Source organism: Dermacentor andersoni, chromosome 2, assembly GCF_023375885.2.
Source record: "Dermacentor andersoni chromosome 2, qqDerAnde1_hic_scaffold, whole genome shotgun sequence".
Lineage (NCBI taxonomy): Eukaryota > Metazoa > Arthropoda > Arachnida > Ixodida > Ixodidae > Dermacentor > Dermacentor andersoni.
Window position 1 is genome coordinate 207,562,095 of NC_092815.1, and position 25,403 is coordinate 207,587,497.

The 25,403-nt window shown below is 48.7% G+C and overlaps 1 protein-coding gene across 1 annotated transcript in view; it reads left to right on the top strand.

Moving 5' to 3' along the window:
* The window catches only part of LOC126540192 (progranulin-like), an 86,996-nt gene that overhangs the window by 48,297 nt on the left and 13,296 nt on the right, over nucleotides 1-25,403 (top strand). The window contains exon 4 of the mRNA XM_050186979.3: nucleotides 18,640-18,945. Within this exon, the coding sequence (XP_050042936.1) occupies nucleotides 18,640-18,945 (306 nt within the window). The remainder of the gene's footprint in view (nucleotides 1-18,639; nucleotides 18,946-25,403) is intronic.

Here is a 25,403-nt window from a genome sequence, read left to right on the forward strand (position 1 = left end):
AAAGAGTAGACGGGTGAGCTCTCTTCTTCGTCCCTCTGCCCATACTTGAGCGGTTTGGAGCAGCACAGTTGGTACCTTTTCAGATTTCTTTTCTATCCAAGAGTGCAACTCTGTAGCTTTGTTCTCGGGTGGCTTCCATGTCGGGTCACACATCTGAGTCAGATGTCTTCTGCCACATTCCTTGCATTTTATTCTTTTGTTGCGGCATTCCCTTGAAGTGTGCCCTTTTATGCTGCATCGGAAGCACCGGCCAGTTAAAGTGAGCCTTTTCTTCTTTTCATCCAATGAAATCTTCGCCTGACAATTGTGAGTCGCATGATCTTTTGCAGCACAGGATGCACACGGAGCGGGCTGCTTCGAAGTACCCGCAGAAAAAAGAAGCTGCTGACCCTTTTTGAGGTTTGCTCTTTTCTTTGTCTCGATGTTTTGATTCTCTGGCTTCGAGATTACCAGGTTGCAGTGCCTTTTCCCTGCTTTCTACTTCTGTTTTAAGAAAAGCTTGCAAACTCTTGATGCTGATCCCGTCATCTTTGCTTGCAGCGGAAAGTCCTTTGTGGTATCCGACAACAAGATCGGTTGGCAGCATTCGCAGGAGTGCGGAGGAGAGCAGGGCGCCGTAACTGTCTGTTTTGACTCCGAGTGCCGTGAGACCAGCGATATTGCGTTGCAGGTGGTCATAGAGTCGACGTAGGCCGATGTGCTCCTTTTCGTTTTGTACCGGTGGCAAGTCGAATAACTGAGTCAGGTGTTCTTGAATCAGCACGTTTCGTCTACTGAAGCGCTCTTTCAGAAGTTCGACGACAGAGGTGTAATTTGCCCCAGTCACTTGAATGCCGGCAATGGCCGCTGCGGCTTTTCCCAAAAGCACTGATTGCAAGTACAGAAACTTCTCGGCATACGAGAGGCCGTCGTTTCCGTGCACCGCTTGCTCGAACTGCTCCCAGAAGGACTGCCACTCCGTGGCGTCGCCGCTAAATCTTTGTAACTCGAGCTTCGGCAGTTTCACTTTGCACTTTGCCCCCGCCGGAGGGCCGCCGGTCTGCGCCCGCGTCGCCGCCATTTCTGCTTGTTTTGTTAGCAGGTCTTTTTCTGCTTCTTGGCGGAGTTTTGCCATGTGTGCGGCGATACGGTCGTTGTATTCTATGGTCCGTACATAATTTTGCTCTGCGTCTTCTTCTTGCACTAAAGGCTCGATGGCTGCGTCCACATCGTTTAGCTGTATTTGGAGGGCGCTAAGCCTCGGCCCTCAGTCCTATCAGCCGCGAAGCAACTGACCACGGCGGCCGTCAGATCTGTGACGCTGCAGAGGGTGCTAAGAATACCTGGCTCCGGACAGGCCGCCATTGGAATCTGAACCTGGCAACGTTTAACGTTAGAGCGTTATCTAGTGAGGCGAGTCTAGCAGTGTTATTGGATGAATTAGAGGGTAGTAAATGGGATATAATAGGGCTCAGTGAGGTTAGGAGGATAAAAGAAGCATATACAGTGCTAAAAAGCGGGCACGTACTGTGCTACCGGGGCTTAGCGGAGAGACGAGAACTAGGAGTAGGATTCCTGATTAATAAGGAAATAGCTAGTAACATACAGGAATTCTATAGCATTAACGAGAGGGTGGCAGGTCTTGTTGTGAAACTTAATAAGAGGTACAAATTGAAGGTGGTACAAGTCTATGCCCCTACATGCAGTCATGATGACCAGGAAGTCGAAAGCTTTTATGAAGACGTGGAATCGGCGATGGGTAAAGTCAAAACAAAATACACTATACTGATGGGCGCCTTCAATGCCAGGGTAGGCAAGAAGCAGGCTGGAGACAAGTCAGTGGGGGAATATGGCATAGGCTCTAGGAATAGCAGAGGAGAGTTATTAGTAGAGTTTGCAGAACAGAATAATATGCGGATAATGAATACCTTTTTCCGCAAGCGGGTTAGCCGAAAGTGGACGTGGAGGAGCCCGAATGGTGAGACTAGAAATGAAATCGACTTCATACTCTGCGTGAACCCTGGCATCATACAAGATGTAGACGTGCTCGGCAAGGTACGCTGCAGTGACCATAGGATGTAAGAACTCGAATTAGCCTAGACTTGAGGAGGGAATGGAAGAAACTGGTACACAAGAAGCCAATCAATGAGTTAGCGGTAAGAGGGAAACTAGAGGAATTCCGGATCAAGGTACAGAACAGGTATTCGTCTTTAACTCAGGAAGAGGACCTTAGTGTTGAAGCAATGAACGACAATCTCATGGGCATCATTAAGGAGTGCGCAATAGAAGTTGGTGGTAACGCCGTTAGACAGGAAACCAGTAAGCTATCGCAGGAGACGAAAGATCTGATCAAGAAACGCCAATGTATGAAAGCCTCTAACCCTACAGCTAGAATAGAACTGGCAGAACTTTCTAAGCTAATCAACAAGCGTAAGACTGCGGACATCAGGAACTATAATATGGATAGAATTGAACAGGCTCTCAGGAACGGAGGAAGCCTAAAAACAGTGAAGAAGAAACTAGGAATAGGCAAAAATCAGATGTGTGTGTTAAGAGACAAAGCCGGCAATATCGTTACTAATATGGATGAGATAGTTCAAGTGGCTGAGGAGTTCTATAGAGATTTATACAGTACCAGTGGCACCCACGACGATAGTGGAAGAGAGAATAGCCTAGAGGAATTCGAAATCCCACAGGTAACGCAAAAAGAAGTAAAGAAAGCCTTAGGAGCTATGCAAAGGGAGAAGGCAGCTGGGGAGGATCAGGTAACAGCAGATTTGTTGAAGGATGGTGGTCAGATTGTTCTAGAGAAACTGGCCACCCTGTATACGCAATGCCTCATAACCTCGAGCGTACCGGAATCTTGGAAGAACGCTAACATAATCCTAATCCATAAGAAAGGGGACGCCAAAGACTTGAAAAACTATAGACCGATCAGCTTACTGTCCGTTGCCTACAAAGTATTTACTAAGGTAATCGCAAATAGAATCAGGAACACCTTAGACTTCTGTCAACCAAAAGACCAGGCAGGATTCCGTAAAGGCTACTCAACAATAGACCATATTCACACTATCAATCAAGTGATAGAGAAATGTGCAGAATATAACCAACCCTTATATATAGCTTTCATTGATTACGAGAAAGCGTTTGATTCTGTCGAAACCTCAGCAGTCATGGAGGCATTACGGAATCAGGGTGTAGATGAGCCATATGTAAAAATACTGGAAGATATCTATAGCGGCTCCACAGCCACGGTAGTCCTCGACAAAGAAAGCAACAAAATCCCAATAAAGAAAGGCGTCAGACAGGGAGATACGATCTATCCAATGCTATTCACAGCATGTTTACAGGAGGTATTCAGAGACCTGGAGTGGGAAGAATTGGGGATAAAAGTTGATGGAGAATACCTTAGCAACTTGCGATTCGCTGATGGTATTGCCTTGCTTAGTAACTCAGGAGACCAATTGCAATGCATGCTCAGTGACCTGGAGAGGCAAAGCAGAAGGGTGGGTCTGAAAATTAATCTGCAGAAAACTAAAGTAATGTTTAACAGTCTCGGAAGAGAACAGCAGTTTACGATAGGTAGCGAGGCACTGGAAGTGGTAAGGGAGTACATCTACTTAGGGCAGGTAGTGACCACGGATCCGGATCATGAGACTGAAATAACCAGAAGAATAAGAATGGGCTGGGGTGCGTTTGGAAGGCATTCTCAAATCATGAACAGCAGGTTGCCACTATCCCTCAAGAGGAAAGTGTATAACAGCTGTGTCTTACCAGTACTCACCTACGGGGCAGAAACCTGGAGGCTTACGAAAAGGGTTCTGCTGAAATTGAGGACGACGCAACGAGCTATGGAAAGAAGAATGATGGGTGTAACGTTAAGGGATAAGAAAAGAGCAGATTGGGTGAGGCAACAAACGTGGGTAAATGACATCTTGGTTGAAATCAAGAAAAAGAAATGGGCATGGGCCGGACATGTAATGAGGAGGGAAGATAACCGATGGTCATTAAGGGTTACGGACTGGATTCCAAGGGAAGGGAAGCGTAGCAGGGGGCGGCAGAAAGTTAGGTGGGCGGATGACATTAAGACGTTTGCAGGGACAACATGGCCACAATTAGTACATGACCGGGGTAGTTGGAGAAGTATGGGAGAGGCCTTTGCCCTGCCGTGGGCGTAACTAGGCTGATGATGATGATGATGATGATGATGATGATGATGAAGCCTCGCAGACAATACATTAAGAGCTCCTTTGTCTACATGGCTCTCCAAGAATAAGTCCGCTTCAGAAATCAGTTTTGTCACTTGAGTTCTCAATGCACTTCTTTTCAGTTTGAGCAGTTCTATCGTGGCATCAATGTTTACAGTTCGCTTACTGCGATGGGGCTTGAGTCGTGGTGTCGGTTTCGGTTGGGTGTGGCGTCCCTAGGCCTTGTTGTTGAAGGCGCGCCTCGTCGACCGTGTTCTGCCAGAGGATCGTTGCTGGCTTTCCCCGAGCTCGTTGTGGTGTCGACGTCTGTTGACCTCGTTGCCTCAATGGTAAGTTCGATCGTTTCTCCCGGGTTTCGGCATCAAATATTGAGGAAATTATGGTAGGTCAAAAAAGAACCGACTGCTTCGTTTGAGGTGAGCAAAACAACTAAACTTTATTTCGATAGTGATGCCCGTTGCCGAATGAGTTCGGAGGAGTACAGGGTTGCCCGTTGACGAGAATGAGGCTAAAGTTGGCAGTTTTTTCAGACTTCAGAATGGCTTCAGAATAGGTTCAAATGGCTTCAATCTTAGTTGCCGGAATGACATTGTCATTAAGGAAGCAGATAAGGGTGAAAGTATACTTATTTGGCCAGTAGAAAGATACAAGCACGAGGTTTACAGACAACTAAACAACCCAGAACATTACCGCAAGCTAGATAACGATCCGACATTATCCTACGCAGTGACAATTACCAACAGGCTGAAATCACTTTTGGCTGATGAATTGACAACACCATCAGAATACAAATTTCTTAAACCAAGCAACAAAACTGCGGGGCGTTCTTGCCTCCTTCCAAAAATTCACAAAATTCCATCCGCTCAACTATACACTGCTATTATACCAAGTCTCCCGATAGTATCAAACAACAACACCCCGACAGAGAGCATCTCCACATTCCTTAACCCCTACCTTGGTGACTTGCCAAAAGCACTTCCATCATTTGTACAAGATACGCCCCACCTGCTGAGAATTATAGAGGACATTAATACTAAAGGCACATTACCCCACAACACAATTCTCGCAACACTAGACGTCACGGCGCTGTACACCAACATTCGAATCCCTGGTGGTTTATTCGCGATAAAACAAACGCTGTCTAAACACAATGCACAACACTCTACTGAAGTCTACTTGTCTCTCCTTGAATTAGTTCTAAGACATAACTACTTCGAATATGAGGAGAGTTACTACCTACAGATGCATGGTACAAGCATGGGTACGCCTTTTGCACCAACCTGCGCGAACATATTTATGGGGATTCTAGAAACAGATTTCCTATCGCGCTGCACTGACAAGCCCCACACATACCTACGATACATAGACGACATACTCATAATATGGGGACATGGTCAAGACAGTCTGGATAAATATGAAGCATTTCTAAACTCTTTTCACCCAACAATAAAATTCACATCAGAATCCTCAACTGCGCGCATAAACTTTCTGGACACAACAATATACATTGACAATGGGGAGCTAAAGACAACGCTGTATAGGAAACCTTTCGACAAACAACAGTACCTAGATTATACCAGCCACCATTCCAGACATTGCAAACAAGGCATCTTTAAAGGCCAAGCCACACGAATACGTCGCATTGGCGTTGAAAACCAAGACTACATAGGTAGACTCGATTACATTAAAGAAAACCTATCAAACAGGAACCACCCAAACAGTGACCTTCAAACAGCCTACACCGCTGCAACCAAACTTGATCGAGCCGAGGTCCTCAAACCCCGCCCGAGCATCACAAGAACAACAACGCCTCTTCTTACTACTAAATTCTCAAACGCACTCCCAAACGTGAATAACATCCTCAGGAAATACTACCCAATTCTCACTAGCAACGAGAAACTTAATAAGATTTTTCCCGACCCTCCCAGAGTAGCCTACAGACGCAACACTAATTTTAAAGATGTTCTTGTGCACGCCAAGCTAAAGACAAAGAGGAAGTTGGGAACCAGTCCCTGTGGCCGCCCCAGGTGCTCAACATGGAAACATATTCAATCTACTTCTACAGTAAAAAGTACAGCGTCGAATTACGCACGCAAGGTAACTTCGGCTTTCACCTGCACATCAAACAATGTAGTCTACTGTCTAGAATGCGCCGCTTGTAGCAAACAATACATAGGTGAGACTGGACAACAAATTCATACAAGACTCAACGGTCACCGCGCGGACACAAAACACAATTTACCTAAAGCAGTAGCCAGCCACATTAATGAACATGGTCATATATTCGACAGACCAAGGCTCTATATACTACAACCAAATTTACATTCCCCTCGCGAAAGTAAACATACGGTGTTAGGATTGTGAGGTCAATCCCATCGCTCGTAACCCGTTGTCAAGATTGGAGTCGGGCATGAATTAAATGGTAGCTGGCCCATGCCGTCGTCCAACTTATCCACGCTGAGGACATTGTTGAAGGGAAGGACTGTTTCTCATCGAGAACGAGGAATATGGGTTTATTTACAGTATCTACGTAAGGACGTTGCAGTTCATCAGTCTAGCATGACTGCGAGAGAAAGTACACTGAGCAACCGCACTACAGCGGTTTGTAAACACTCGGTCCTCCCTCGATTTGTGAGGGAAACGTTCGATCAGTAGACGTATACGAGCCGCCTTCCTGCGGGAGGGCTTACACACACACACTTCCGCACAGGTTCACGGTCCCCACCGATGTCAGACGGTCTTCACAGAACTCGGGGCTTACGTCAGGAAAGGCGCATCTTATTCCCCGAGCTGACCCCGCAGCGCGGCCGCCGGTTCTCCATTGTCTTGCGTCTTGAAAGGCGCGTGGGACGTTGCCGCCAAATACGTTCCCTCGGCAACTCCCCCGCTCCCGGCAGACCGGGTCGGCGGTGGCGTGTTTAGTCACAAAGCCTGGTTCGTCGAACTCATCTTGGCAATCCCGCGACGCAGAGTGGCGGACGGAGCGCGTTGTCCTTGGTATACACAGTAGGTTTAGTGACGCCGTTTGGCTATAGGATGACGGTGGCTTTCCAAGAAAAGTTGACGCCGCTGTCGCAACTGGCTGGCAAAACTTGCACCTCAGCGGGCCGTTCGTAACAACGGAATCATACCTCATACACAAGTTTAATTGCCTACACCCGACGGAAATTAATTTGGCACGTGGCAACTTGGAATCTTCAAAAGCGGTAACCTAAATCTGAAATTTTCATATCATCAACCAAGACACAAAACACATTATGCCACTAGCTAACCTTAATTCTTAACCTCACCTACTGTTCCATTTCGAGAAGTTTTTTCTGCCTACTACTCAATTTAGTATACTCTTTTAAGATTTTTACGCTTTTATTGTTACGTGTGGAAAGACACAGGCGAAAGATGCTATTTACACGCTATTTACACTGGAGCCAGGCAGCCAGGCTGACACTCGCTCGTGCCAAGGGCACCGACCAACTTCGTCGTTCTCGCGGCGGCTCGTCTCTTCAGCATCGCTCGATGATATCGTAATATTACCCCCGGCGGCAAAAGCACCGTCACGGTGCTGTTAAATATCCAGGGTGCATGGAGAGTTGTAGGGCTTGAGTCGGGCAACGTGGACAATGTCACTGGTTGTCACAGCGGAGGACGTAGTGGGCGTGGCTAGAACGATTCCATAGGTGACATTGGTCACTTTGCGTATCACGCGATATGGGCCTGTGTAACAGGAAAGCAGTTTTTCACAAAGACCGACTTTACGCGATGGTGACCAAAGCAACACGAGGGCGCCAGGCACAAAATGGACATCACGATGACGGAGGTCGTAGCGTTGTTTCTGCTTGTCTTGAGACACTTGTAGACGAGCGCGCGCAAGTTGGCGAGCATGGTCAGCATGAGCGACTGCATCACGGACATAATCGCTAGTTGAAGCTGTGGCGGACGGAAGCACATTGTCCAGTGGGAGCGTCGGTTCGCGGCCATACAAGAGGTAAAACGGGGAAAAGCCAGCAGTTTCGAGACGGGAAGAGTTGTATGCAAAGGTAATGTAAGGTAGAGCCAGGTCCCAGTCACGGTGGTCGTCTGAAACGTATTTGGATAGCATGTCTGTAAGGGTGCGGTTCAAACGCTTAGCGAGACCGTTCGTTTGGGGGTGGTAGGAGGTGGTAAATTTATGCTGTATTGAGCAGGCACGCATGATGTCGTCAATGACTTTGGCCAAAAAGGTGCGGCCGCGGTCTGTAAGCAATTGACGCGGAGCACCATGCATCAAAATAATATCACGTAGGAGGAAGTCCGCAACATCAGTTGCGCAACTGGTCGGAAGAGCACGGGTTACGGCGTAGCGGGTCGCGTAGTCCGCCGCGACTGCAACCCACTTGTTTCCTGACGTGGATTCCGGAAATGTGCCTAGAAGGTCCAAGCCGACACGATGGAAGGACTCGGCAGGGATGTCGAGCGGCTGCAAGTAACCAGCGGGGAGCTGGGAAGGCTTCTTGCGTCGTTGGCAAAGTTCACAAGCGGCGACGTAACGTCGTACGGAACGGGCAAGGCCCGGCCAGAAAAAACGGCGACGTACACGGTCATAGGTTCGAGATACGCCGAGGTGTCCTGCCGTTGGTGCGTCGTGAAGCTCTTCTAGAACGGTGGAGCGGAGGTGTTTACGTATTACAAGTAGGAACTCAGAGCAGTCCGGATGAACGTTACGACGGTACAGAGTATCGTCGCGGAGGACGAAGAGGCATAGAGCAACATCGGCCGGAGAGTGTTCAAAACGGTCGATGAGTGCTCTGATGTAGGCGTCACGGCGTTGCTCGTCGGCGAAATGAAGCAGCTGGGATACAGAGAATACGCAAGAAGCACTGGCAATATTGGAGGCGTCAGAGTCGTCAATAGGGTAACGCGACAAACTGTCAGCGTCTTGGTGCAGGCGGCCAGACTTGTACACCACGGAATATGAAAATTCCTGTAGCCTCAAAGCCCATCGACCAAGCCGGCCTGTAGGATCCTTTAGCGCTCAGAGCGAGCAGGGAGCATGATGGTCAGTGACGACGGAAAAAGGGTGACCGTAAAGGTAAGGACGGAACTTCGCAACCGCCCAGACAGCAGCAAGGCATTCGCGTTCCGTAATGGAATAGTTGCACTCCGATGTTGCTAGGAGGCGGCTCGGATAAGCAATAACGCGATCCTTGCCACGCTGACGCTGGGCTAAGACGGCACCTACGCCATGACCGCTGGCGTCTGTACGTAGTTCTGTAGGGGCATCAGGGTCGAAGTGGGCGAGAATGGGTGGTGAGGTTAGAAGAGTGACGAGACGAGAGCAGGCGGCCGCTTCTGCAGTACCCCACAAGAATTGTACGTCTTTCTTCAAAAGATTAGTTAGGGGCCTAGCAATTAACGCAAAATCTGGAACAAAACGACGAAAGTACGAGCACAGCCCTACAAAACTTCGAACGTCTGCGGCTGTCTTCGGAACCGGAAACTCTCGGACAGCGCGAGTTTTTTCGGGATCAGGCTGTACTCCGGAAGCGTCAACGAGATGGCCCAGAAGAGTAATTTGTCGGTGGCCAAAACGACAGCTTCGCCTTTCGAAATACATCAAGTATAGTTGTGAGACGCTCAAGGTGAGTGTCGAACGTTGGCGAGAAGACGATGACGTCGTCGAGGTAGCAGAGGCATGTGGACCATTTGAAACCTTGGAGCAAGGAGTCCATCATACGCTCGAAGGTGGCAGGGGCGTTGCATAATCCAAACGGCATTACTTTAATTTGGTATAGGGAATCAGGTGTGATGAACGCAGTTTTTTCTCTGTCCATATCATCAACAGCAATCTGCCAATATCCCGAACGAAGATCAATAGACGAGAAATAGCTGGAACCGTGCAGGCAGTCAAGGGCGTCGTCTATACGTGGGAGCGGGTAGACGTCCTTCTTTGTAATGCTGTTCAGATGACGGTAGTCTACACAGAAGCGCCACGCGCCATCCTTTTTCTTAACCAACACCACAGGTGACGCCCAGGGACTCGATCAAGGCTCAATGATGTGTTTATCGAGCATTTTGTTCACTTCAGATTGAATTACTCGGCGTTCCGACGCAGAAACTCGATACGGTCGTCGGTGAATAGGCGCAGCATCGCCAGTAAGAATCCGATGCTTGACCGCGAGCGCCTGGCCTAAAGGGCGATCGTCGAAGTCGAAAACATCGCGGTAGGACGATAATAATTCGCAAAGGTCTGCAGCCTGCGTAGAGGGCAGGTCCGTCGCAACCATTTTCTTTATGTTGGGATCGACGCCCGAGACTGGCGCGAGGGGCATGCTAAGCTCGCGAGAACCATTGGTCGATAACGCTGCCACGTATTGATCGCCGAGACAATCAATGGCGGCAAGGCAAATACCTTGCGGTAGAATTTGCTTTGCCAATCCAAAGTTACAGACAGGCATGCGAGTGTAGTTCGCAGTAATAGTAAGTTTACTGTGAGGCACGGTGACGTCATACTGTATTGGGATGTCGGGCAGAGGAGTGACGAGGTACTCGCCATCAGGAACTGGTGGGAAAGACAACAGTTCAATGTAGGCAATGGACTTTGGCGGCAGGCGAAGAAAGCCGGTGGGGCGTAAGCGGCAGTGGGGTGTGTCAGAAGGTTCTGCGAGCATCGGCAATTCAAGGCGAAGGGTACTGGAAGAGCAGTCAATAAGAGCAGGATGGGCGGAGAGAAAATCGAGGCCGAGAATGAGGTCGTGGGGGCAATGAGCAATTACGGTGAAGAGGACAGGAGTGTGGCGGCCGGCGATGCTGACACGTGCCGTACACATGCCGATGATAGGCACAGTACCGCCATCCGCAACGCGGACGAGGCGTGCCAACGCTGGGGCGAGGAGCTTGTTCAGTCGTCGTTGGAAAGCAGCACTCATAATAGAAAGATGTGCTCCTGTATCGATGAGTGGCGTGACAGGATAGCAGTCAACGTCAACGTCAAGAATGTTTCGGTTAGTAGGTAACGTGAGCAGAGGATTTGAGGGTAGGGTCGACAACGCAGCTTCAGCTCCAGAAGCTGCAGTGCCTAGTTTTCCGGCTGGGTCCGGGAGGCGATAGGCGGCTAAGAGAAGCGGCGGGGTTGGGGCGAACGAGACTGGTGGCGACGAGGTGAGGGCGAGTGGCTGTAGCGAAGGTTCGGAGCAGGGGCATCAGCGGTAGTGAGTTCATGCCGGGTGGCATAGGGTACAGAAGGTCCAAAGGTGCGGGAATAAGTGGCGGCGTAAGTCCGAGGAGGTGGTGGCCATCGGTTGCGGCAGTGACGGGCGACGTGGCCGATGCGACAGCAGTGGAAGCAGATCGGCATGTCATGAGGAGTACGCCATTCGGACGGATTGCGGCGAGATGTGGCAGAAAAGGACTGCCGGGGACGAGGAGGGCCGCTAGATAACTGGGGAACGTTGGGTCGAGACGTAGAACACACGGTGTTCAGACCCATGTTTTCAAATTCCTGTCTGACGACGCCCTGAATCATCGCAATGGCGGTTGCGGGCGGATCGGGAGGCGTCGTGGAGAAGGCTGGCGAACAGGCGGCCTCGAGTTCGCGGCGAACAATACGGGTGACGTCGTCACAGGTGGTGGTCTGACGCCGTCGACCCTCACATGTCGACGTAGCAGCAGTGTTGGGTAGCCGCGCAATGTGCTGTGAGATACGGCGGCTCTTAGCCTTTTCCAGGCGACGGCATTTTTTTATAATGGCGTCGATAGTCGAGACGTTGCCGAAAACAAGCAAATTGAAAGCGTCGTCGGCGATGCCTTTTAGCACATGTGCCACTTTATCTGCTCGGACATATTATCGTCAGCTTTACGGCATAGAGCCAAGACGTCGAGGATGTAGGAAACGTATGGCTCTGTAGCTGACTGAACACGAGACGAAAGAGCCTTTCTCGCGGCATCCTTGCGCCCAATGGGGTCGCCGAACAGTTCCCGTAGCTTTTCTTTGAAACTGTCCCAACTGGTTATTTCGTCATCATGCGTTTCGTGCCACACGCGTGGGGTGCCGCCGAGATAAAACATGACATTGGCGAGCATAATCGTTGGGTCCCACCTGTTATTAGCACTGGCGTGTTCATAGAGCTTGATCCAGTCGTCGACATCCTGTCCCTCCAGGCCAGAGAACACACCTGGGTCACGATGTGGGGCAACCGTGACGATTGGAGCAGTGGGACAAGTCGAAGCCGTTGCAGAGGCGGGTTCGTCACCGGGACGCATGGTGACAAGCTCGGTGTGCCGACCACTTCGGAGTTCCGTGGTGAGGACGGGGATCGCTGACCTCCTCCAGAATGTTACGTGTGGAAGGACACAGGCGAAAGATGCTATTTACGTGCTATCTACACTGGAGCCAGGCAGCCAGGCTGACAATCGCTCGTGCCATGGGCACCGACCAACTTCTTCGTCGTTCTCGCGGCGGCTCGTCTCGTGAGCATCGCTCTATGACATCGTAATAATATCAACTGTACGACCCCCTTCTCCCATGTACACTTGCCCCCGCCCGCTTCTGCGCACGTCACCCTCCTATTTGTTATTCCGGTTTCGGTCCCCCCCTTATCTTTTCCTTTTTTTATATATTTTTTAAAACACCCTCACCAACACACTCCGAAGTCAATAAGCCTTTTTCGGCGCCTCAGCCCAGGGTATCGCCATTTTTGGATGCCGCCGTAACGGCACCTACGTTGAGCGACTGAGGCAATGCTCCTTGAAAGACCATGCCGCTGCCTTTCAGTTACCCCATACACTGCACCGCAGACTCCTCGTCGCCATTTCAACTACTTCAGCATTACTCGACGTATTGCTGCTATGCTACTCAAGTCACTCTTTCAATTCTTGTTTTTTTTTTCGTCTTTTGTGTTACTCGCGCACTGACCGTCTGACCAGCTCTTCTAATGCCACAAAAACATGCCGCCAACGACACCCCTCAATGCTCCTTAACCTCTCGCCTCCCCAACGTCCTCCCATGGTCCTCCCATGGGGGTCTTTCTGTAATTTTTTTCTTTCTTGTTCTCTCTTTCTTTTTTCGTCCTGGTGCTGGTGCTTTTTGTTCTTGTTTTCTTTGTTAACCTAGGTAGGACATTAGGCAGTATAATAGCAAGAGCTTGCTGGCGGAACCTACCGCCCCGTTCTAAAGCGGACGCCCATAACATTCATCCATCCATCTATCCATCCATCCATCTATGGTGATGCGTTGACGATGCGGAACGCTATCAAGGCCTAATTGTTCTCTGCATCACTACCCCGCTCTAGCATTGTACGTGATGACGGTAGCGGGCAAACGCAAAGCAGACGCCAAGCAGACGCTGTGGCGCGGTGAAAATTTGTGCGGGCATTCGCCCGTGCTACTTGCTAAAGAGGCTGTAAACTAATTGCAGGGAAAGCGCACAGGTAAAACGAAGCCCTGCTGTTGCGTGCATGTAAACGCAGCTTATGATTACGCCGTCAAGACAATTTTTGCGTCAATCCACCAACTACGGAACATGTAACAGTGCGGCAAGTAGACGCTGCGTGGACGACGCGGCCCGGATGAGCACATCTCCAAGGGCATTCGGCCTTCCTATTGGCTAAGAATTCGTGTAGCTTCCACAGTGCTGCAACCAGCTTGTGAGATGGAGTATATGATGGCGGTCACATTGGTGATACTGCACCGTGATGTCGAACATCGTCTAATGCCTCCAGATAAGCTGCTACCGCTCTGGGAGTGCAGGTGATAGATTGTGATGTATCCTTTGCAGAGGTCACAAATCACGCTCCCGAGCTCGGAATTGCAATGCATTTCCGTGAACTTCAATCAAAATACTCTCGCTCTGAATTCCACACCGACCCGCCAAAGTCACATGCTGGTGTATCTTACACTGCTTTTTGTCCCTCTGTTTCCATATCTGACGTATAGAACCCCCTAACAAGCATCTTCACTCCAGAAGCTTATGCAGTACTGTCCGTGGTAAAACATAAAGAAATTAAAACTTGAGAAAGCAATAATATTCACCGACTTGTGAATCTTGTAAATGCGTTGTCTTTACAAAGGCATAAAAATCCTGTTTTTGTTGAGCTTTACTCACTCTTCTGCAACATTTACTTATCTAATAGACATGTAGTAATGTGCTGGGTTCTTGGCCATAGAGGAATCGAGGATAATGTGCCGAAGAAATCGCCAAATCAATAGCATCATCATCATCATCATCATTATCAGCCTGTTTTATGTCCACTGCAGGACAAAGGCCTTTCCCTGCGATCTCCAATTACCCCTGTCCTGCGCCAACCGATTCTAACTAGCGCCCACGAATTTCCTCATTTCATCGCTCCACCTAGTCTTCTACCGTCCTTGACTGCGTTTCCCTTCTCTTCGTATCCATTCTGCAACCCTAATGGTCCAACGGTTTTTTTCTCTTGATGTCAATTAGAATATCGTCTATACCCGTTTGCTCTCTCATCCAAACCGCCCCCTTTCTGTCTCTTAACGTTATGCCGAGCAATCTTCGTTCCATCGCTCTTTGCGCGCTCCTTAACTTGTTCTCAAGCTTCTTCGTCAGACTCCAAGTCTCTGCCCCATACGTCAGCACTGGTAAAATGCACTGATTTTACACCTTCCTTTTCAATGATAATGGTAAGCTTGCAGTCAGGAGCTGACAATGTCTGCCGTATGCGATCCAACCCATTTTTATTCTTCTATGAATTTCCTTCTCATCATCAGGGTTCCCTGTGATTAATTGACCTATAGGTAAACGTACTCCTTTACAGACCCTAGAGGCTGACTGGCGATCCTGAACTTTTTTTCCTTTGCCCGGGTATTCGTCATTATTTTTGTCTTCTGCATATTAATCTTCAACCCCACTCTTTGGTCCGCATGAAAGGCTTCATTTCTGTGACAGGGGCAGCAGGAGAACGATTAATACCTTGCGATGCTATTGATTCATTTGGTTGATTGACTCCCAAATGAATAAATTGCATCGCAAGGTATTAATCGTTCTCCTGCTGCCCCTGCCACATAAATGAAGCCTTTCATGCGGACCAAACTGCGCAGCCACTGGCAACGTATGTGGAATGCTGAAACGAGCAATAAGCTTCACGGGGTTAAGTATGTAACTATGAAAACATGAAGACAGATATCCTATTGTGTCGTCTCAGAATAGGACACACATATGGCAATCAAAAATTTCTGCTGACCGGTAACAATGCCACCAACATGTGGTAGATGTGATGATAGGCTGACCGTCCTCCACGTCTTCCTGGAGTGTAGGGAACCCGGAAGGGAAAGGACGAAAAATTTTCCTCTCGCATACCGCTGTTGTTTTCGTCCGCATCCGCCTATGTTCTTTGGTTAAGAACCGCTTTTAACACCAAAGCAGTCCTCGCTTTCTTGAATGATGTCCTACATGTTATAAGCCCAATAAACTCGTAGCGCATCCTCTCTCCAGAGGATGCTGCTTTGATATTACTTTTATATAGCCCACGCCTTCAGACCCCTGCGTTTCAAGGGCTCTGTTTAGGCAGTAGTGGTTCTTCCCAATTCTTGCATCTAACATATCTTGTATATTGTACCATTCTTTCGCAATGCATTCTCTATGTTCATAGTACACCTCAGTAGTAATTGCCATAACCTTATTACATCCAGATTTTACTCAACTTACAGCGACTAATTTCAGGCCCCTTTACACCCACATGTCACCTACTCAGAATTCATCGTACCACTGCGAAGTCACTAACGCTGGCATGGCACTCTTTGGCCATATCTGGTCCTTCCACTAAACAACACGCATTCAATTCAATCGTCACTCGTGTGGATGCGCCCTCAATTTTCCACAGTGCCGTTATAGTCACGAGACACGAAGATCGCGTACCCGTGAGATTTGCTGAAACATATATTCATAAGTACGCGCATGTACGTTTAAGTCAGTCCTCCGTTTCGCGAACAAAGGATGAAGCAGCGTATGTGAATCGTATTTCACCCCATGTGCTCCATGTATAGGTCTGTTTGTAAAAGGCTTGATTGTTTTCTTCCGTCTCGTTCTGGTGCCGTTCCGCGTTGTATTTGTCGCGTGTCCTTATTAAAGCTTCGTTTGAAAAACAGCGCTTGTTCGTCTTGTCTTTTCGTGGTCGCGTCGCTTTCATTCCTTGAGCTGCTACTTGATCTACTATTACGCCTCTTCTCACTTAACTCTGCCGTTTGCATATTGGTCTGCTGGTGACCATCTTAAGATATAAAAATGTCGTGTATCTGCGCTTGCCTCGCTATTCGGGGCTGAAGGGAATTACAGTGCACCTAAGTATACTTACTCGTCTGCCTGTTGTGCATCTACATTGCCAACTTTTCCGCCGCAGCGCTTAGTCTTAAAGTACCTAGCCATAGCCGAGCAGTGCCCTACTGCCAGATAGTGTCCTTGCACAGCATAACGTTGACGCAAAAGCGTGAAATTGCTAATTGAGTGAAAAAGCCGGCGATGTCTGCAGCAGCGAAAAAAAAGGCACCTAACTTCTCATGTCGGTGGCATACGGCGTTGGCACCGCAGGCTGCTTGCTGGCTCGGCAGCACGTACCGCTATGGAGTCTGGCGGCGGCCGCAGCCTCGGAAGTAGCGAAACGTGGCCGTCCACGCCAGTACACCGCAGACCAAGTAAGGGAGCGGAAGAACGCAGCAAAACGAGCGAAGAAGCAGGCAGCGAAAGCCACCATCGTCGTCAACTCTCCCAAAACACAGCGGCCAGTATGAGCATTAACGCAAACATTCCTCGCAGCGAAAAACTCGAAGGATCGCTCAGCGGCATTAAATTGGACATTAATGCTTTCACGTTCACAGATCATCAGTGGTAGTCCTCAGATTTTAGAGTGCAGCTCTTAGGCGCCCGTTCCTGCGGCGAACGGCGGCGTAACCGAGCGAACGAGCACAGCGAAAGGTGAGAGTGAGCACGGAGCAGGAGATGAAAGACGCGAGCCGCGAACGGCGGAAAACAATGAGAGTGGCGCATTCAGTGACGTGCGCGCCGCAGGAAGCTGTTGTCACGCGGGTCCGCCCAACACTCGTTTCGTACTCTCGTCTCCTCACGTCAGCTCTCGCTCGCGGTTTGCTTGGTTTGGTCTCTTTCTCGCTTGTTTCAGGTGCCATGGTTCTTGATTATTGTTATTATTATTAATATTTATTATTATTATTATTATTATTATTATTATTATTATTATTATTATTATTATTATTATTATTATTATTATTATTATTATTATTATTATTACGAACACTAGGTCTTGTTCTAGCACTGTCGCAGACATTTGCCTTCGCTGCCGACGTAATCGCCGCTGACCTTCTGTTTCTTTCCAAACTCCTTCACGGGTTACTCACCTGCACCGAACTCCTCAGCTGTATCATGTTGCGCATTCCGTGCAAGATCATCAGAGAACGTAGACCTTTGCATGTTCCTGCTGGTCATCACCAATACTCACCGTCTATAGAAATTTGACGCATTGTTCAACTGCCTTTCTCCTCCTTTTTTATTTCGTGTTTACCTTGCGTTTTGTTTTATATGCACTCTTCGTAATTGTTCTTTTTATTCATTGTGTTTTTTTTCTCGTATTACGCCTTATTCTCACTGTTTTGCTTATGTTTTCCTTCTTAATTTTCTTTTACTTGCATTCTGCTGTAGATTTTTGTTTTTGATTTCTTGTTTTTTGTCTTTAATGTATGAGTGCGCCAGCACTCAGACCCTAGGAATTGTTCCTGCGCCAGAGGGGACAAAACAATCACGTTTATCAAATCATGTATACTAATCGGCACATCAAAATGAAAACAGAAATTGACGTAAGTGCGCTTCCAGAGCATGTTAATATCCAGCGACATCTTTTAGTGCAACAATAGCGTTTGGTAGTTTATTCTCCAGTTAAATCACATTACGGTAGAAAGAGTAGCGAAGTATGCAACTGTGAGACCTGTATGGTTGAAAATCTTAATCGGTGGCTGTTTCATGGATTATTTTTTTCCTGGAGAATGTACAGCAAGTCATGGATAGTATACAACCAAGTGCGAACTAGCGCCGCATCTTGACCGAAGCACAGGCAGGCACTAGCTCGAATAAATGTTTTCAACAAATGTAGTGAATGAAACCACTACGGACACAGGACGGAGGGAGACGGTTTCCCTCCGTCCTGTGTCCGTAGCGGTTTCATTCACTACGTCTCACCAACGGGCCTACAACTTTACTTTGCTAAATTATGTTTCAACAATTTGTGCAATGTGGTGCCGCGGAGTTGCTTGAGAAACGCCTAAACCTATATTTTTTTCCAGCAACTTCGTCTACGCTGACCACGCATTTACGAAATTGTAGCTCAAGAATCACTGAAGAGAGAATCGCAGGGACTATTTCAGCATATCTTAACGGCAGAGCTGGGCTCCGCTCAGCCGACTTCAGGAAGGAACTGTTTGCATCTTCTTCTTCGCCGTCACCGTGCCCAGAGCAGACCGTCGAGTGCCAGGACCACACCACGTGCCCCGCCGGCAACAGCTGCTGCCACACGCCCGAGTACCCGGTGGGAACGTACTCCTGCTGCCCGTACGAGTACGGCCAGGTGTGCTGCGCCGATGGCAGCTGCTGCGCCGCCGGCTACCGCTGCGAGCCGCGCTGGGGCATCTGCATGCCCACGCTCCAGCAGGCGAAGCGTCCACCACGCAGCGGTACCGGCGCATCCAGCCGGCTGCGTCCCGTTCCCGCCCGGAGGGGGCCACGGGCGAAATGGCTGGGCACGATGAGCACGTCCGACGGTGAGTACGTATATACGTCAGAAAGTGTCTGCACGTGCGGCGCTGGTACCGCATACATTACTGCCGGCGGACAGAGAGCGTCGGATATTGGCACCAACAATTATAGCGACAGATCTCTTTAGCTGCTTTGGCCATTTCTGGTAACTGAACGATCTCGCAGAATAAACAGCGCCACATACCCAGCGATCCAAGTTGTCTAGTAGCCCGGGTACAAAGCAAGGGCCGGCAGGCTGGCTTGCCGAGCAGACAACATGGATCACTGGGTATGTGCCCGAACAGATAAATTAGCGTTTGGAATATCGGTACGTGCCCATTCTTGGCCATTTCCCCCAGAATGGATGTTGTCAAGGTGACACGAAGGGTATGCAGCCGTAAACATATGTCAAAGCAATAGCGCCCCATCCGCAACACGCAGCTCAGCGTTGAGCGAGACCACTTGATGAATAATCATTGCAATGGAGTTGCAGCAAGGATATTAGGGATAGGGTGGGTTGCTCCTGGTTCTTACTGTGTCGTGGTGTTATTCAGCATTGTGGTTCACCACTTCGTGTCTCTACTGATGTGCCCAAAATGCATTATGATTCACGGATGGCACGTGAATATGCAGCAGATAACACAGGAAAGCTATCGCTGACTTTGACACTCATTTTTGGTGGTTCTTGCGACAATTTTTACTTGTGTTTTCAATAGGTTATCTCAAGCTACATATATGTTGGGAGCACTGTTCATAACTGCCCTCGTCTTCATCCGTACATATGTAATCATCTTAGGTGCGTCGTCTTTAGTTCTCTGGAAAGTGCTCTGGAAGGTGGTTGTTCGTCTTGGGATATGACGGAGGACGCCTGAGGTAAGCGGCGACCCGGGAGGAGCTCCAGTGACGAACATCGAGAGGTCGGGGGACAGGTTTCCCACCGCCGCCTCTTCTGAAGCAGCCGTTTCTCGCACCTTCCAAATAGCGGAAGACGATAGACGTGAACAGTGATCAGAACACACACACACACACACACACACACACACACACACATATATATATATATATATATATATATATATATATATATATATATCTTGACCATATAAAGCAAACAGACAATGAAGCTAAGGAAAAGATCGGTGGAAGTAGCTATGGTTGAAATCGAAATGTAGAAAATCATACAGGGAGGGGGGGGGGATGAAAGTGGGCGAATATAAGTATATATGGGGAACCAGCGCTGGAGTTTTCACGGCGCCTGCAGCGCCGCCCTGGCGGTCAGAACGTGCACAATGCAGCCTCCCCCGCGGACGAAAATTGCGTTGCGTGCCCTTAAAGTCGAAGGAAAACAAAAGGGCGCCGACGATACTCTTGCGTATACAAGTGCCACAACTAAGTCGGGATGAGGGAGGATGTATCCTTCTGCGTCTTTCCATCTAAACCCTACGAACAAGAACGGAGGCGGCGTTGGATCCAAGCAATCAGGCGAGTGGAGTAAGCTCCCGTCTTGTCGCCCTGTCAAGCGGTGTCGGGCTGGTTTCTAAATCAAATTTCGCGTGTATCCTTGGTTTATTCGATAGTGAAGATGGTCAGCCATGGCAGACAGTACCAAACAGCAGAATCTGCTGTCGGTATTTCGTCGGAAACAAAATGAGCAATAGCATGCACCATCCGGCATATGTACCATTTTTCCTTCGCAATGCCACCGCCAAGCCCCTTCCAACGCCACCGCACCAAGTAAACGATACGAAAGGTAAAAATTATCCATTCATTGCCAAGAATTATGTGGGAGGGAAGCTGCCTTGTAATACGAGTTGTATGCGCATAGTGCCGGCGCACGCGCGACTAAGCCACCTATGAGTTTATAAAAATGCGCATGCGGATGAGGACTCGGCGCTGAGATGCATCCGGCAAATTAATGTAATTAGTGCTAAATGTAGCCAGGATCGTTACGGATCAAGCAGCCGAGCACTCAAACCTTTGCTTGCGCGAGTCAGCTGCTGATGCGATAAAGCTTTCTTCTCCATTGACTGCTGTGGCGAAGTAACATAAGAATTTTTTATGTCTAGCCAGAGAAATATGGAATATCTTCAGGCCAATTAATACTTACGAAACCATAGCGCAGCACGACCGGAGCCATAACTGCTAGATTTGCGAGGCAGGCAGCCACGCAAGCATGGCATCGATACACAACGCAACCGTTAAAGAAACACACGTGCTCGCCGCGACGCACTGTGAAAAATGTATAAAGCTTAAAAAGCTTCTTTCGTCATTTCTTCACTTGATGGCGCTAGCTTCATTACAAAAACTCCACTTGAAGCGGCGCGAAAACGGAAACATACGAACTATAATACGGCTGCGTATGTGTGTGTCGTCTGGTTGTGTGGCTGGAATATGCCGCGTTTCATCGCCAGGGCGGCGTGCAACGCACTCTTTTCGACGCGCCGCCTATCCAGCGCTGGTTCCCCATAGCGGCCAGCTGCGCGATTGTCCGCTCGAGGCACTTGGCGTGTATTCACGGGCTTCTTTCATGCTACATCTATGTAGCACGTATTCAGCAACAGAAAGCTGTATCGGGAGTTTCTCTTGTTGCTCTACAATTTTCTCATTGACACTTTTCATCTCATTATAATATATGAGAAATTAATTAATTGATTAATTAATTAGTTTCATAATTAAGAAAACTTATGTAATTAAGCAGAATGCAAAATATAATCTGAGTGTCTCCAAGCGAGGGCAAACGACTTTACCTTGGTTCTGTCCATCTATGTGTCATTTGCATATTTTTAAATCGTGGTGCATGATAGTTGGGACAACCTGTATACTACTATAGACGAGGCAACCTAAAGTTTGCCCGCGCGGCACCAGCGCCGAATGCTCCCCTAGCGGACCGATGGAAGTTTCGAGGGTCGTCGCTGCGCGAGCGCGCGCCCGTGATCTGTTCGGCAGGAGCGCTCGTGCTGGCTCGACTCTCGAGCGCGTTGTTTTTGCGATGGCGAGTGCGACCTCATCAGCAAGGAAAGGTGGCACGCAATACTGCTGTATTGTTGATTGCCATAGCAGCCTCGAAAACACGAAAGGTCGAACGCCGCCCGTGAAATTCTACAGATTTCCGGGGAAGTGGTACGAGAAGGTCAGACGACAAGCATGGATAATTGCAGTGCGCCGAGTCAAGTAACCACCATACTTTCGTATTCGCGTGCAATATCGCGGCTGCTCGATGAAACGGAATAGTGATATGCCTGTTTTTAGCGTCCAACCGTTTGTTTAGTCATGCCGCGTTGTTGAATTGTGTTGACATCCGCTGCTTGTTAGCGGTAAATGCATGCGTGTTGCGACGCTGAGCTTGACGACGCGAGCTCGATTCCCGGCCACAGCGGCCGCATTTCGATAGGGGCGAAGTGCAAGAACGCCCTTGTTACCGCGTGCTTTGATTTTTGTGCACGTTAAAGAACCCCCGGAGGTAATAAGTATTCCTGAGACTAACCATTATAGCGTGCCTCATAATGATTTAGTGGTTTTGCATGGTTTTGGCAGTTAAAACCCCCGAATTTATTTGATTCTACTGTGCCTTCACTCGCAATCGGCATGGACGAGCTTTAGAGAATTATTTCCATTTTCCAAACGCTGCAACTTAATTTACTAGTTGTGCAGGTAACGAAAGGGGACGCGCGCTAGTTTTGTCTGATAGCAGACAGCATTTAATGCAAGCCGCGGTCGTCGCGTGCGTCGGTAAGCGGCAGATCGGAAAGCAGCCGATCGAGACGTGCGCGTTATGTTTGTTGTTTGGCCATGCTTTCTAAGTTCACAATATCCAAGCTTGCTTTAAGGCAATTACCACCTTGCACATTCTTGCTGATTCACTCTTCCTGCCAAAAACCTTCGTTTCCTGTAGTAGCCGGCCATCGGTGCAAGCTTACTTTAGCTGTTCGCCCGACGAGGCACTAGATTTGCTTTGGTGAGGCATGTATCTCTAATGCTTGCGCTCGTGCTGTTGGTCCTAAGGCCTGTTAACGTGGTCTGGGTTCATTTCGCGGAGCAGTCAGTACGAGCCGATCCTCATTAGCAGTGAAAACGCACCTTGCTGATTAATGTGATGAGTTGCAATGACTCCAACATCTGCATTGAATAAGGCGTGATATACACTAAATATTTATTGCAGCACGATTCAAAGCAATATGCGCCTATGTAGTATTTAAATTGTTAATTTTGAGCAGATGTGTGTTTTGGCTGTTGTGTTCTAGGATTTCGTGTATCCTGGGAAGGAAACTGCTTTAGTGTTCTGGTGAAGCAGCGTACTGACCAGGACAAGGCAGACACACACATGAATACAAGACACTCGCTATGCTTGTGTCTCTCCTATTTGTACTGGTCAGTGCGCTGCTTCACCAACACGGTATGATGATTAATCACCAACTCGCCCAACTTCTCACATTACTGCGTTAGCTTTATAATGCAGTTCTCTTCGTGCCACGCAGTGACGTTATTGGGGCAAGAAATAGGCATCACAAGTTACAGGCACTAGCATCTCCGAATCACCATGTATTAAAGGCATGTACAGTTTGCCATTGTTGTGTTCAATGGCAAACTTACCAGTACTCACGTACGGGGCAGAAACCTGGAGGCTTACGAAAAGGGTTCTACTTAAATTGAGGACGACGCAACGAGCTATGGAAAGAAGAATGATAGGTGTAACGTTAAGGGATAAGAAAAGAGCAGATTGGGTGAGGGAACAAACGCGCGTTAATGACATCTTAGTTGAAATCAAGAAAAAGAAATGGGCATGGGCAGGACATGTAATGAGGAGGGAAGATAACCGATGGTCATTAAGGGTTACGGACTGGATTCCGAGGGAAGGGAAGCGTAGCAGGGGGCGACAGAAAGTTAGGTGGGCAGATGAGATAAGGAAGTTTGGAGGGTCAACATGGCCACAATTAGTACATGACCGGGATAGTTGGAGAAGTATGGGAGAGGCCTTTGCCCTGCAGTGGGCGTAATCAGGCTGATGATGATGATGATGACAGTTTGCCAAAAACAGCTTAATTTGTGATTTGCCTGAACCTAAGCCTGAGAGTGTATAATGAGCTATAGGCTAGGCCACGTTGTTGAAGGTGGGAAGATGGTCTTTCTCGTTAGTAACGTTCCATGCTCATTTGTGCCTAATACATGTGTTCTTTCTGTGCTCGCAGTGCTGATGACACTCCCTGGGAGCCATCCAAAAGCATGCGAATTTACAAAAACAAGCAGGCTTTGCGAAGCAAAGACATCGATAACGCTTGCCGTTGTTCGCTGACAGCTCCGCGCAAATCAGAACGAACACTAACGTGTAATTTACTAATGCTCCAGCCAAGAAATTTAGCAGCAAAAGGGGGAAGCACAAAATGAGAGCAGCCGTGTGCGCGCACTCAGCTACCGAGGAAACTAACGGCAATCGTCACCGTCCCGCTCCACATCTCTGCAAGTATGCATGACCGCTTTGTGCCTGCATCATATAGAAATAAAGTGGCTAAACTTCTGAACTTGGTGTATACCTCTAAATCGACATCGTATACGATCTTGGACACCTGTGACACGCACTTGGCTTTCACTGTCACATCACCGTCCACGATTCGTTGAACGCCGTACACGTGCGGAAGCAGACGCTCCCCTTTCGTGAGGTTGCCGCCACGAAAGAATCTGTCCGCGTCGGCAGCCTTCTTGAAACCGCATTGCAATCTCTGCGTCGCTGTTGCGCAAGCAGGCGATCTGCCGCCGTCGAAAACTGAGCGCCGTGAGAACGAGCAGCGAAGAAACGCGCGGGCGAACCGGTGTAAACAAAGCGGAGACCGCGCCACGGCACGACCGCGCTGCATCACGTTTCCACATTGGGGGCGCTGTCAGGAGGCGCAGTAGCGCCGCCTGGCCATGGTTTTCTCGTCTATAGGGGTATTACTCGAGTTCGCGCTTGCGGACTTGGCTTTTACCTGGGTCGCACGATGTCAGCGGAGCGGCAGTCGCTAGCTAGCACTTTCGAAGCAGCCCTAACAGTCAGATCTGTAATTGTGAGCCCTAACCCGTGGTTCGCAGTGAGTTGCGACCGCGGTGGGTTCAAGCCATGGGGACAGGGCGAGTAGTTAACTTAAGGCGTTTATTCACGTTAGTTTCGTATACCAAAAATGTCAACAACAGACAAACAAAACAAAGACATGTGCACAGCGGCGGAGCGTTCCGCGCGGGTGAGGCGAAAAAAGGAAAATAGGGGAAACACACAAAATGCTGTTAATGGCTAGTAGAAAACAGTAGACAGTAGTAGAAAGACAAGTAGAAGCGACACGGCCCGCCTGAACAAACTTGACGCCATCAAATGTTGAGGAAGCACTAGGTTTTCGTAGACATGGACAGTTGGACAGGTGCGAAAGGGTGGACTGAAACACACTTAATTGTTTGAAATATTTTTTGTTCAGATCTGCCGGCACATCGTTGAAGGTAGGGCTCCTGCGTTATTGCA